Genomic DNA, 14,185 nt, shown 5'->3' on the forward strand with positions numbered 1-14,185 from the left:
GTGTGTGAGTGGGTGAAGGTGTAGACACCTGGTTTTGAAAATATGAGCAGTGGGACCATATGTCTACTCATTCTCTCCTCTTTTATCCCTTCTTTTCCATTTCTCATCTATTCTTTTCACCTCTTTCCTTAAACCTCCCCAAGCTATTCCTCCTCATTTATTCCAATTTTTCATCTGCTCCTCCTCCTTTTGTCATAATAAAATTTCCAACTCCTCCAACTCTGTGCATCTTCCCAATTTTGTTGTTTTTTTGTTCATCCTTCTCTGCTATTCCTTGCCTCTTCTCGTTGCAGGATTTCTGCATTGAGCAGAGTGCTAAGTCATAATTTTATGAGCTGCAGACCATTAGCATGCTTATCCAGCTCATCCAGGTGTAGCAATCCCCTGAATCATGAAATTCATTTAGTCACGTGGTGTCTGAGCAAATGCAAGTTGAACTGGAGAGGGATTCACAAGACTGGACCCATCCAGCTGAAACACCCCCCAGCTCTTTACTTTTTCTTCACCGCATCTCCATCGATCCTCACCAAATCCCTCTTATCTTCTTCCATCTCCATCTCTGTACCTGCCTTTAAAAGTCTTCCTCATGCTGTGCGACTCTCTTTCTCCAACCCCTCTCCCGCCCTCTTTGTTTCTCATTTGCTTCTCCCGTCTCCATCCCTGCAAATTTCTTCAGTCATCCTCAACTCTCCGCCCCCTATTGCCCTAGTTCTCTCATGCCTGTCCCCCCTCTTCTCTGTCCCATTCTGGGTGAAAGCTCATTTTATGCCCCCCCTCCCATCCTTTGCCCTTTTCCTCCTGCTCTGCTCCTGTCATATTCTTGCTTTTCCTAAGTAGCTTAACTTCAGTGGCTTCTGGCAGTTGAGTTAAACATTGTATGACAGAACACACGGGCAGCTTGCCGTACCTGGCTGCGGGCAAAAAACAAGAACACCCCATACAGGAAATGTACATTTACATTAAAAAACCACAGAGGAAGATGCTGTTTGTTTCGCCGAGGGGTCATCACAGAAAAAAGTTTATATGAGAAAGTTAACAATATAGAGCCGGAAACTCATTAGGTTCTTTCATAAATGTACCATTTGTAGTATGTAAAGAAAGGGAGCAGGTGGAGGAGAACTAATAAAACTGATTAATATGTGTGTGTGTCGTATATGTGATAAATCTACCTTATGCATCTCCTTTTAAGCCTGGCTTAGTGTCAATGAGTCCTACATTACACTATAGTACATTTATCTGGCTGATACTTTATCCAATGTGAGTGAAAATGTACAAGAGAGGAACACATTTTGGGGCACAGTGGGCTCCAGTATGACTTTGGTCAAGTGAAGTGGGAATGTTGGAGATCGATCGAGCAACCTCTCAGCTGTAGAACAATCACTCCATCTTCCTGAGCAAAACAAAAAACTATTAATGACACAAACCTACTGACTGGTGTGACTTGAACTACCAGTTTTCTGATGCACTGCTACATTTGCATTAAAGTGGTTTTTAAAAGAACATGGCCGAACACCCTGCAGAGTTTATTTTTTGTTGGTTTTGTTGTTGTTAACACAATTTTTATCAGTCCATATTAGTGACATTAACATGGTCCACATTTTTTTTAACATGTTGCTCTCAGATTTTACCCATTTATCAATGTTTTAAATAATACAATGATTGCAATAGCTGTGCTGCACATAAATAATGTTCCTTTTCTTATTGTTTGATTTGTCTTTTGGAAGCTAAACTACTTGGGTTTAGCAGTTTGTGTATTTCTTACAAGCATCCTTGGTAGGGTTGACATGAACTAAGCGAGTTGCAAACTGAGCCAATAAATTATAAACGGTTTTGTTTCTACCGTAATAAAGTTTTATCAAGTGTAAGCCGATACCTCTACACCAAAATGTTCATCACATGATGAAGTTGCTTTTATATAACTTTAAATTAAGATATATTTGCTGCCTTTTTTTCCCTTTTCTGTTCTTTACGCCAAATGACTTATTACTTAAACTTGGGAGAAAATCTAATGAAAAGAAGCAGATGAAGTCATGTCAGGTATTTTTAACTGATTGATTCTGGTGTGTCTTATGAAGACAGATAAATCTGTAATAGCAATCCTCTAAGCCACTGAAGGTAGAAACAAAACGGTTTACGTACATCAACCAGAAGATGATAACCATCTTAAAATGAATTTTATGATCTACTTTGTTCATCACTGTTTGTGTTTAATCAGGAATGAGGAGTTAGCTTTGAAGCACTGTTGCTAACATATATTAACAGTATTTAATGCAAACATCTGTCATGTCAGCCTAATAGAGACTGAAGTCAGAGAGCTATCTTGCTTTCCTTTTATTCTTTCCCACTCTCATTCAGTTCCTAACTCTGGTCTAGACTGTGATGGATTTTCAGGACGGCAAATGAAAGCTGCTTGATAATGAGGTGAAAGGGAGAGAATTTCAGGGACAGAAAGCCAATGAAAGACAAAGCGATGACGCCTCAGAGTGAATGAAAACTGAAAATTTTCTGGAACGCATAATTGAGTCTAGGTGTGGCAGCATATAAATTATTTTTGTGTCTGTTTTGTTTTTTTCTCTTTGTTGGTTTCTTCTTTATTATGCCTTAGTGACAGCAGCAACCATAACTGGAGGCATGAAATGTTTTCAGGTTGTCTGTGAATAAAGTTCCTTGTATCTCTCATTCTGAACGTGACATCGGAGCAACACTTTGGCTATGATATTAGCACCATAACTCCATAGAACCTTGGAGAAAACATGTAAACAAAAATGTGACATGATGATGGATAACCGTAAGTCTAAGTTGTTTGTCTGTTTTTATTTCTTCTCTTGATTATCATTTTCCATCTTTTCCTGTCTCTGCTCTCATATTCTGCCCAGCTACTAAATAAGTAATCACTGTCCTCATTCACACCATCTGGGAGACTTTTCTCGCAGGTGGCTGTGCTGCTTCTACTTATTTTTTTAACAAGGGTGTCCACTTCTACAGCATATTGCTGTGGTGTACTTGCTTGCATCACAGATGTAAAACGCCAGCGATGCACAGCCATTTTTTAGATGTTATGCAGGGAAGAACTTTGTAAACACATTTGCCTGATTATGTTTGGTTTTAAAACTTACTTTTTGGTATCTTATCTTATTTTCAACATGATTTACATCGAATATCATAAAAGTGATAGAGGGTTAAGCTGGTGTTAGAGACCCAACCCCACAAAAACATGTCTGCTTTTAAAAAACTGCATTTCATGTCCGTTTTTAACCAAAGCAACATTTCACACAACAGCGATTTCACCCTTCTTTTTGAGCCTGTGCCTGGTTCTCATCATTTCCACTTGCTGCTAAAGAAGAACTAGGCTCTGATAAGGTCTGATAAGCACAACGTTTCATGGTTGATAAAACACTGTGTTTGCTGCTGGGGAGGTCATAAGAAGCTTAAATGGTCAGAAGGTTATCCAAAGTAATGAAGTAGCATGAAAAACTGCAGACAGCTACCTTTGTTTGGAATTTTGCCACTAAATTCTTCGAAGCCGGCTTTCATCCATCACCCACTCAAAGATCAAGTCTCAAGCTTACTTGGTTTTAGCACATGTTTCAAGTTTGTGCTTTCTGTCATTGTGTTGGAAAACATGGCACCATAAAAAAATGCAGATATGTCAAAATGGAAACTTCAAAGAACTTGCATTCTGAATACAGAAAAAAAAGTAGTCCATTTGTTGTGGCCCACAGGATCAGATTTTAGCTTTGCGATGCAACACAATGAAATACTGTCATCTGGAGTGATGGTTTTGACAGACTCTTTCTCTGCATCTCCCTGTCTTTTGCATTTGCTCCCTCAGTGCTTCTGCTCATGTTTCTTTCTGTTCTCGCCTATTCAGCTTCTCCACAGGCTAAATCCTGATCCCTCATCTCTTCTTTTCTCCCTCTATCGTCTCTCCATCCATTCCTGCAGCTACTCGGCTGAATCTCTGCCAGGAGTCCCTCTGCTCAGACATACAGGAGGGGAGGGAGTACACGGAAAAGGAGAAAAAAAGAGCCAAAGCAGAGCACTCTAGGAGGCAAAGAATGGAAATGGAAAAAGACAGAAAAGTGAAATCAATATTAAATGTACCTTGAAAATTAAAAAAAATATTTATTTTCTAAGTTTTTTTTTTTTAATTTACAGGAATTGGACTACTGTCTACTTCATACTGCAAATTAGTTGCATGTTTTCTGCTTCATTCACACACCTAATATAATCATGAACATGATACGTATTGACATATATCCACAAGACATATGATGCAGAAAAAGGACGGGAAGCTGCAGGCTGGAAGTCCAGACAATCTGTAAAATGGCTGATGTGCTGTTTAGTTAAAGGTCTGACAATTTCACACCTCTGATGAAAATGTCACACCAGAGCCATATGACAGACATACACTAGATGTTATAGAGAGATAAAAACAGTATAGATGTTGACTCACTCTGTGGGAACTTTGGAGGGTTGTCGTTGACGTCTGTGAGGGTGATTTTAACCTCTGTGGTCCCTGACAGTCCACCCATGTGACCACCCATGTCTTTGGCCTGGATGACGACATCATACTCCTGGCGTGCCTCACGGTCCATGTTTGGCAACGCAGTGCGAATTATACCTGAGAAGACACATTACTGTTTTCGCTTGGAATGACTTGGCAGCTTTGCACATTTATAAATACAGTTTGTTGCACTTAAATAATGGTTGATTATTATTATTTGAGATAATCTAAATAATTTCTGCAAAATCATGGTGTTTATTCACCTTTATGAACCCTCTATCCAGCCTTTATTAAAAAAAAACAATTTAAAAAAACCATTTTTGGATTGAGCTGACTGACTTACTGATAGTTGATAACATTTGATGGTGTTTTTCCAGTACAGTAAAGCTCAAAGCAGTTAACAGGCATTTTGCTTTTAACAGCAGGTGGGACATTTTACTGACTGCCAGCAGTTTACATTTTTTGAGATTAGCTGAGATTTACAGCAATCAACTGATTATGTTAAATTGCTGCTTCTTTTTTTTTTTTTTTTTTAATTTTATTTTATTGATCCAGTGTTGTTGAGATTAACATCACAGTTATAAAACCCAAACACCACAGCTCTGCATGGGCCACATTTCAGCTTCTGGCTTTGGCTAAGGAGGAAGCAGCATAACCATAACTCAGACCATCCAGGGATCAATGGCCTCAGCTAATTTGGTGAACTTGAACTAACAGGTGCAGATTCATTGTGATTTCAAACAACCCAATATAGACAAATATGAGTTTAAGCACTTCAACAGACAGATATTTATAACCTTTATTCATTTTGTTGTATTTATTACCAATTAATTGCACACAAGCATAATACTACACACACATGCTGGGCTCTGACTGACAAGTCAGTTCACCATTATTGCTGGCTGATACTTCTCAGTCATAGATGTCTTGCATTCAACATAAATCTACTATATGACAGCACTGAACATGTGCTGTCCAATTCACACTGTTTGCAATGTTTTCTGCAAAATAAAGTGTGCATCAGAACTGAGCAGATATCATATTATATTGTGTGTTTCTTGTAAGTTGTTAAATTTCTTTCTGAAATACATTACTGGAAATTTAATAAACAATATCCTGATCATTTCCTTTTGGTCATATTACTATTACACTTTGCAATGCAGGATTTAATGTACTGTTTACTAAGTCATGATTAGATCTTTTTATTTAAATAATTTCTCCTCATTTATACACTATTTATTTAGTGATATTTCATTTGGAAGAAAAACATAATTTTTAATCTTTCACATAAATACGAACTGTAGTTCAACATTTCTGAAGTCATATTTTCATCTATTTCAAGCCCCAGTAATCTTTTCTGTCTGTTTTAATCATCACCCGCCACTCTTTCCATCTCTCTCTTTCTCTTTTTCTACATGTCTGGCTGCAGTGTCGCGGAGGCTTTCTGCTGTCATATTATTCCAAGTGTGTGTGCATATATGTGTGTGACAGCATGAAAAGCTGATAATCTCCAAACCAATTAGAAATGTGAGCTATGGATTTGAGCCAGTCAAATACCCAACACTGGTTTGATTAGCCAGATTTACTCTGCTCAAATCTCTCTAGCTCTCTGTGCCCTAACCACACTCTTTCCATGAGCTCATTCCTTCTAAACCAATTTTTCTCCCCTAACTTCTTGCTGGAAGTTCTTTCTTGCTCCCTCTGACCTAACATAGCCCCGTGTCTGCCCTAACCTCTCTTCTTGAATCAAATTTATTTTAATGCAAACCCAAATATTAGGCCTTTGCTCTGCAGGGACCCAGCTCAATGTCCTCTAGGGACCTTTTTTACACCCATGGCTTCTTTTCTATCGCAGTTTCATTGAAAAGTATGTGCTATTCATGATCCCTGCAGCAGGGGGTTTGCAGCTTTTTACATTAAAAACTGGTATTAGATGGAAATATTACATCAAGGCACAAGTTTTTAGTTTGTGGTTTGTAAGAAACATTTTAGGTTATTGATGCTGTATACAGTATTATGATACTAAATCATGTTTAAAATGTATTATTTTTTCATTTGGGACTTTGCCATGCGCCTGTCTGTCTATGCTATGTAATCTAAATACATTCACGGCTGCTTAATCTGTTAACATGAATTAGCTAGAGGTGTGAGTTTAATTGTTCACACTTGTCTCATGGTGTTTACCTTTGGTGCAGATGGATGGAGTAGATGTCAGTCTTGAAGAACTATAGGTTTTGTGGTCTGTTGTGTTATAGATGATTTTGTGTTATAGGATTTTGTATTGAGCCTCACCTGTTTGAGGCTCCACTGAGAAGTATGGCTGTCCTTGCAGTATGCTGTACACCAGTCTGGCACTGTTGCCGTAGGTGGGGTCATCTGCATCTGTAGCTGTCACCTGGATCACTGACGTACCTACAGGACAGACAAGACAGGCAAGTCAGGAGGAGACTACCTCAGTGATTCGGTTCAAGAACAGTTTGACAAACAAGATGGTTTCAAAAAGTGTGTCGACTCACCTGCCTGCACTGGCTGGACAGGAATAAGAAACATCCTGTCTTCTCCTAACCAATCCTAGAATACTGAGCTACACTCTTATTTCTCCACATTTCATCATAGTCTGGTGAAAATATCCAGTCTGAAATTTCCCTGGCTTTAATATTTTATTAAAAAACATATTTCATCCATGTTCTGACACTGTTAAACAAGTCAATAAAAACCTTTCAAAACGTAACGAATGAATCTGTTTTAGCTCAAGACCCATGCACTTCACAGAACTTTAGGGTTGGGGTTGTTATTGTCCAAAATATCTGCCATTTTGAGGATTGTTTTCACCTTACAGTATCTTTCTGTTAACTGAGCTTCACCCAGTTAGTTGAATTACACCTACAATAGTGGGAAATAACTGTGTGGAAACAACTGTGTGTATGTATATATATATATATATATATATATATAGTTTCCTAACAAATTGCAGTTTTATATCTGCAAATCTTTAATAAAGAAAGGCAGCGCTGGCAATAAACTAGACATGTATAATCTCTCTCTAAACAAAAGAAAGTAACAGGATTGTTTACTCACAACTAATGGATAAATAGATATTGTTGCTGGAATAAAGTTAAAAGTTAACACATAAATATCAAAGCAAGAAATATAAAATTTGATTTGACTCTGCTCACGTCGGATACCATGATGACCTGGATGAATGAGAACCTTCACATACACCAAATCAACTTTAACTAAAGCTGGCTTGCTGCTAGTTGTAGTATCATTGTAAAGTAATAGAGGGAATTTATTTCTGGTTGGAAAATATGTTACATGAGTATGTATTTGGATTTTAACCAGAATAAGACTGAAGTCACGTTGTTCAGACTCGACAGCACCAGCAGGACCCACTGCATCAACTTTTCATCTTTGGACCATTATGAGAAATCTAGGATTACAAATCTAGGGTTAAAATTGGACCCATGCCTAAAACTTGATACCCATGTCAGTGCAGTTGTGACATCCAGTTTTTGTTTTTTTTTGTTGAGGCAGTTATCTGAGATTAAGCTGGTTTTCTCCAGACATAACAGTGATTCATGCTTCCATAACCTCTCATCATGACCTTGCAACACTCTTCTTTCTGGAATCAGCCAGGCCTCCATTGCTCACTTGCAGCTGGTACAAAATGCTGTGCCTGATTACTCACTAGTACAAGTATACAAAATCACATTACTCCAATTTTAGCTATCCTGCACATATCCCGCACACCCTGGTTTCATTCAGACAAGGTCTTTAGGTTGAAACTGCCTAAAGTATCCGAAGTAAATTAATGAGTAATCCAATTTTAAAATCAGTTGCCATTTCTGTCTCTTCTAGCTCTTAGCTCAATGAGAGAACTTAGTCAATTTAAAGCTTTTCTTTCTGTTTCATGTTAGCGGTTGTGTCTGATGGCAAATCACAGCCCCTTCATTACCAACAAATGTAAACAGAACTCTTTCAAAAAGTCTTCTTTTCCTAAATTCTTTGTTTTTTGAAGTTGTGTTCTTTGAGACAGGGAATGTCTTAGGGTTTTGTGGTTTCAACAAACACCACTGCTAGTGCAGTTCATTTCAGGTGATACCTTCAGGGGTTGAAAACTCTCCAAGGCCACATGATATTCAGAGAGAAAATCTTCTGGATCAGAAGCTGGAAGTAAAGAGACCAAAAGGAGACAGCAGGAGCCCTCGGCCATGACAACCTATTGCTATATTGTTCCTTACATTCCTTTTCTTTAGCAGCATTTTTGTTCCAACTGCAAGTGAACACAGTATTACTGTCCTTATACAATTTATAAAAAGGAAAATAAAACAGTTCTTCAAGAGCTGTATGTGTCAGCTAAGTGCTGTTTCTGATATTATTTGTCACACCTCCTGTTAGGAAATCTCAGTGATTATTAATAATGCATGAAAGGATATTTAACAGACAAACAACACTACAGATGAACTCAGTCAGCGACTTCAGCTACAAATGTCTGTCAGTAGAGAGTGGAGATTTTTTCTCTGTTAAAAAGAGGAACTTTTTTGACTAATATTTTTACTAATTTCTGTGAGAAGAAATTAAATCTGCTGGGTACTTTAATAAAGAGCTAAAACAGAACACATATACAATGCTTGATTCTATTCTTAACTGGGCTCATGCTAATATAGACAGTTTTCTCACTTTAGAATAAACACACAATGCATGTTTATGAATAACATCAGTGTATATAGATAGGAGTAGCATTTCCTTGCTGGCTTAAGATCTAAGTCTCACCTGACTTTAACATCTTAAGCTTTTAACCAATCTCTGACCTAACTTTGCTCTTTCCTTATCACCGAACTCAACCTCCCTCTGGTTCTCTGATCCTTTCCTTACTCACCAACATTGGACATCTCAGGCACTCTGGCGTAGTACGGCCCATGTAGAAACTCTGGCGGATTATCATTGATGTCCTGAACTTTCACTATGAACTCTGATGGAGGCTCCAGAGGCTTATTAGTGTCTCTGGCCACAGCCTGGGCTGTTAATGTGTACTGGGCTTGTTCCTCACGGTCCAGGGTTTTTGTGGCATGGATGTTGCCTGTCTTGTCATCAATAACAAAGATAGTTCCTGCACCTTCACCGGATAGGATGTATTTGATGTTACCATCGCCTGAGTCTACATCAGAGTGGAGCTAAAGAGATGAGAAAACAATTAGACAACACATTGTATGCAGGCAGATGTCTAAGAAAGAAATCCACAAACTAAAGAGCTGAACGAGTTAACCATGGAAGGAATGTTCTATATTACACAGACAAAAACCAATAAAAAGAGATTTAGAATATCATCATGAAAAGGGAAGACAGTAAAACATTCAGTTAAATGCTTCCTTTCCCTTGACTAGGAAATAAGATGCATTGCAAATATCATTTGTTGTTTGCTATGAAAGCCACTGCTCAGTATGAGTAATGATATTGTTACAGAGAAGAACCACCAATCATCTCCACCAGAATGTCACCGTAACCTCTCGCATCTTCTCCTCACTTCTTGATAAATGTGAAAAGCACATTTAAATCTTGTTGACAGTTAGTTGTGCCCACACCATGACTGTAACTGGAGGGTGCTGTGGCCTTTATTTAAACCTCTAACCACAGACTAATTCTTTTTTAAGAAAAAAATAGAGGGGGGGGGGGGGGGACTTACTCTGCCCACTAGAACCGGGTCTGGCCCAGTGTACTCCTCAATGACAAAGAACTGATTCCACACCCATCCACGTTTGGACCTGTGGAGAACCTGCCCTTCCTTCCCTGTCCTCTGCTTGTGTCTGTGCAGCGATAAATGACCTAAAATTTAAAAAAAAAAAGAGAGAGAAAAAAAATGCAGGCCATTAACAGCAACTTCTATATCTAAATACAGATTCTGGAGTTATAAGCACAGTTTTGAGGGCTGTGATCCGAAAACCTGAATAATCAGAGGACCAATGAAAAGCTTGATTTGGTTAACACTTTGTGGAATGAATTAATTAAAACAGCACTTTATTCTCTGACATTATTATTATTATTATTATTACTTCTCAGCAAACCTAAAAAGTAGGTGGGAAGCTTAACTTCATGACACGAGACCTGTTGCAGATGAATGGTTCAAATCCCAGCTGGTAAAATGTGGGTGGTTTTTTATGATCAACACACACTTAAAATTATGTTTCAGGTGGCTTTTAGCAAGGCACTTAACCTCTGTTTGCTGCAGTGCAAATGCTCAGTGGCAGGTGCAGTCTGCGTTTTCACCGAGCAGTCAACATGTTTAAACATCTGTAACTGAAGAGGGCTCAGCAGGAAAATAAACAGCTAAATAAAAAAAAAACAAACAAAAAAAAACACCTGGTTAGCAAACAACTGGAAGATGTTGAGAGCGAGTAATGTACTTTAGGAGAAAATGAGTATGTTGCTTTTTCGAATTTGGAAATGAAAAGGAAAAAACTATTTTTGTTAATATATGGTTTGTATTAATGAACAGCCGGGATTTTTGTCATTCTTAAAATATATAAATATCATAAAAATGGACAGGATGTGCTGGACAAGCACCTCACTCAAAGTTAAGGGTTTTGATTCTGACCTAGAAAGATGTTTGGTGTGTGAAACATGGTGTTTTGTCCTACCTGGATGCCTGTGTCTGTGGCGCCTGTGATCCAAGGAAGTGTTTCCTTTCCTGGTTCCTAATGCAACGCTACAGAGCAGAGAAACTCCCAACATCACCAGGAGGCCCCTCAGTAGCCCAAAGCCCTGCCGCTTCATTGTTAGCATCGCCATCTTGCCCAGCCTGAGTAACCGTGTACTTCTCTCCGCCTTTGACTTTCTTGTTCCTCTCAGTGGAGCTCTGCTCCCACTGAGGCGGTATCCTGTGTTTCCTTAACGAAATGTTGATTGAGACCCTCCTAGTACATTTGTTCAGATGAGGCCTGTAGATGCTCTGCAGATACTCATCAGACTTGCTATGTTACTGCCTTCGTTCTCAACTTTTCTGCCTTCTTGCCTCTTAAATTGTGTTTCCTCCTTCTGTCTTTCAGTCAAGGAGCCTGAAACAGAGCAGACGAAAAAGTAACTTGGTCAGTGACAAGAAAAAAACAAAACGCTTATAGTTAAATAACCTGGTATATTGCACCAACGTTCGTGAAAACATCACAAAATGAGTTAAGAACTGGCTTATCAGCAACACGTCAGGTTAATTAGGACAATGCACTAATCACACAGACGACGTTGTCTGTAAACCCATTAGCTTTAATTCAATTAGATATGGACAAATTCACTGCAGAGGAGGCAGTTCGTGACAGCAGGTCACGGTGTTAGTCTATTTACAGCTCTATCAAATGCATTCAAATAAAATACATAAATATTCTATGCTCCTCAGTCTCCTCGTCAGTTTCTAACTGTGCAGAATTTATTTGAGTTGATTCTACAGCAATTAGAGAAAATTTGATTTGTGCATGCTCAAATTAGAAACTCAATTTGAGTGCAATACATCGAGTTCAGTTTTTATGAAAAGCATTGGCAATTATTGATCCTGTAAAAGTATTTAATCAGAGCGATGAATGAATTAATCAAATATTGCCAAGATGAAGTGGAACGGAGCCTCTGTGGACAGGTAATAGGATTTACTGTTTAGTATAAAAGCTGAAGCGTGTGTGTATGTGTGTGTGTGTGTGTTTGTTTAGTTTTTTTAGGTTTTTGAAAAGTTTCCTCTTTTAGACAGTAACATTATTTGGTTTAAGTTGGTCTAAGTCAAGTCACCACCTCTGGACCGCTTGGGACAATGTCTTGCAGGCCTTAATTGTTTCCTAGCTCCTGATTCAAATTAAATGGTCATCCAACAGCTTGTTGTTAACTTTTGCAGCAGCCTCTTGATGACCCATTAATCTGAGTCAGGCTTGTTACAACAGGGAAACATCTAAAACCTGCAGGACAATAACCAATAGCCAATAGGACAATAGAAGTCTGGAGTTGGTAATGTCTGGTCTATGTGTACTGGTAAACTACAACACCTGTACTTGTGTGTAACAACAGAAAATATGTGTTGCTTGCATTTGAGGCTGATTTCCAGGGAATTTCAAACAAAGGCCATTAAATAGAACCCGACCGATATGGATTTTTTGATGGCGATTCTGATATTTGGCTGAAAAAATTCCAATAACTGATTAATCGGCCAATTACTTTAAAAAAATATGTATGAATAAAATAAGTTCTATTTTCTTTATTGAATTTTACATTTGCATCCATCTAGTGGACAAATGGCACAACATCATTCTGCATGACTCCGACACTTGGCTCCACCATTTAATGCATGCTGACTTTATGACGAGTACATTTGTATTTCTATTAGCCTTACTTTGCTATTACTGGCCGTGCAGCATAATTGGAGTTATGGAAAGAGAATATAGTGGGGAATGTGTGTCAAAAAAGACACCAATACTTTCCTATCTGAGTGGAGGACATACAATTAGTATGTCCTCCAAAATAAATTTCACCATATACTGCATTGCTTTCAGCTCGGCTTTTGTTTCCAGGGCCTTGTCAGTGGATGCAAGCAGATAGACCACAACAAATCAGAGCACTGAAATGTGTAAAGCAGCTCTGAGCTGCGTTTGTTATTGCCTGTTTGGTCTTATGGAATCAGACCCACTCAGTATTAGTTAAATGGTTTTGATTGGTGCAGCCCGCCCAAGAAAGGCTGAGAATCTATTTATAAGTGGGGGAGGCCAAACACATTCTGACAGAGTAAATGAAACATGAGCTCCTAAATTTATTTGGTTCCCAGGCTGGCACTGCATCCTTACTTTGCTACTTGAGCCCAGTTAGACTTTGAAATGATTGCATTAGAATTGTTTATTTTTTGTTACTTCGTTCTTTTGAGTTCATCCTCTACATTGGTTGTTCTTTCTTTGCCAAAACCAAATGAGCAAATGTTGTGTAGACAAATGGGCTTTAATCTTAAGTAGATAAGAATGCTCCCTTGAGGCTCATCGGTTTCTGTTGATCGCAAGACCAGCCAACCCGGGAGTGTTGACAGTTACTCCCTTACCAGCTCATCATCTGTCCAATTATACCCGGGTCCTCTGATTGATGCATATATCCATTTGCAGATGTGTATGTGTGTGTGATTGTGCTGTCATTGATTTATCTTAGCCTTCAAGCTACTTTTTTGGCACTGCTACAGCAAAGTGTCTGCTTGATGCAACTTATTGGGCATAAGACTGGAATTACCTCAAGGAAAAGACTTGGAGGATTTTTTTGGCAAATTAAAGCAGAGAAGCAAATGCATACTGAAAGCTAAAAAGATGTAGATTTAATTTATTGTTCAGGTTGAGAAATTAAGAATTGTTGTAACAACAAAAAAAATAGTAAAACTAAAAAGCTAAATTCAGTATGACCTGTTTTTTGAAAGTTGTCTGACTGTATTTTAATAATTGGACAGAAGATGAGCAAAACCTTCAAAGTAGTTTTAAAAATAACAGCAAAACAGGAAGACAATTACAAACTCTGGTGTGCACTTGTTCACAGAGCTGACACCTGCTATAGACAATCTATTAACAGGCCTTCAAACTGTCATTGGTGTGTCAAATTAAGAGTCAGCTTTACTTAACAAGTAAAAATAAAGTGTCCAAAATAAATAGCTTTCCCCAGCAGACCGATTCTCTGCTACAGGTC

At 38.4% G+C, this 14,185-nt stretch overlaps 1 protein-coding gene across 1 annotated transcript in view; it reads right to left on the reverse strand.

Moving 5' to 3' along the window:
* Positions 1-14,185, reverse strand: part of cdh11 (cadherin 11, type 2, OB-cadherin (osteoblast)) — an 83,164-nt gene that overhangs the window by 13,605 nt on the left and 55,374 nt on the right. The window contains exons 3-7 of the mRNA XM_042010796.1: positions 11,143-11,559; positions 10,191-10,330; positions 9,387-9,681; positions 6,800-6,919; positions 4,457-4,624 (exon numbers count right to left, since the gene is read on the reverse strand). Of these exons, the coding sequence (XP_041866730.1) occupies positions 4,457-4,624; positions 6,800-6,919; positions 9,387-9,681; positions 10,191-10,330; positions 11,143-11,293 (874 nt within the window). The 5' untranslated portion in view covers positions 11,294-11,559. The remainder of the gene's footprint in view (positions 1-4,456; positions 4,625-6,799; positions 6,920-9,386; positions 9,682-10,190; positions 10,331-11,142; positions 11,560-14,185) is intronic.

This window comes from Melanotaenia boesemani, chromosome 16, assembly GCF_017639745.1.
Source record: "Melanotaenia boesemani isolate fMelBoe1 chromosome 16, fMelBoe1.pri, whole genome shotgun sequence".
In the NCBI taxonomy this organism is placed as follows: domain Eukaryota; kingdom Metazoa; phylum Chordata; class Actinopteri; order Atheriniformes; family Melanotaeniidae; genus Melanotaenia; species Melanotaenia boesemani.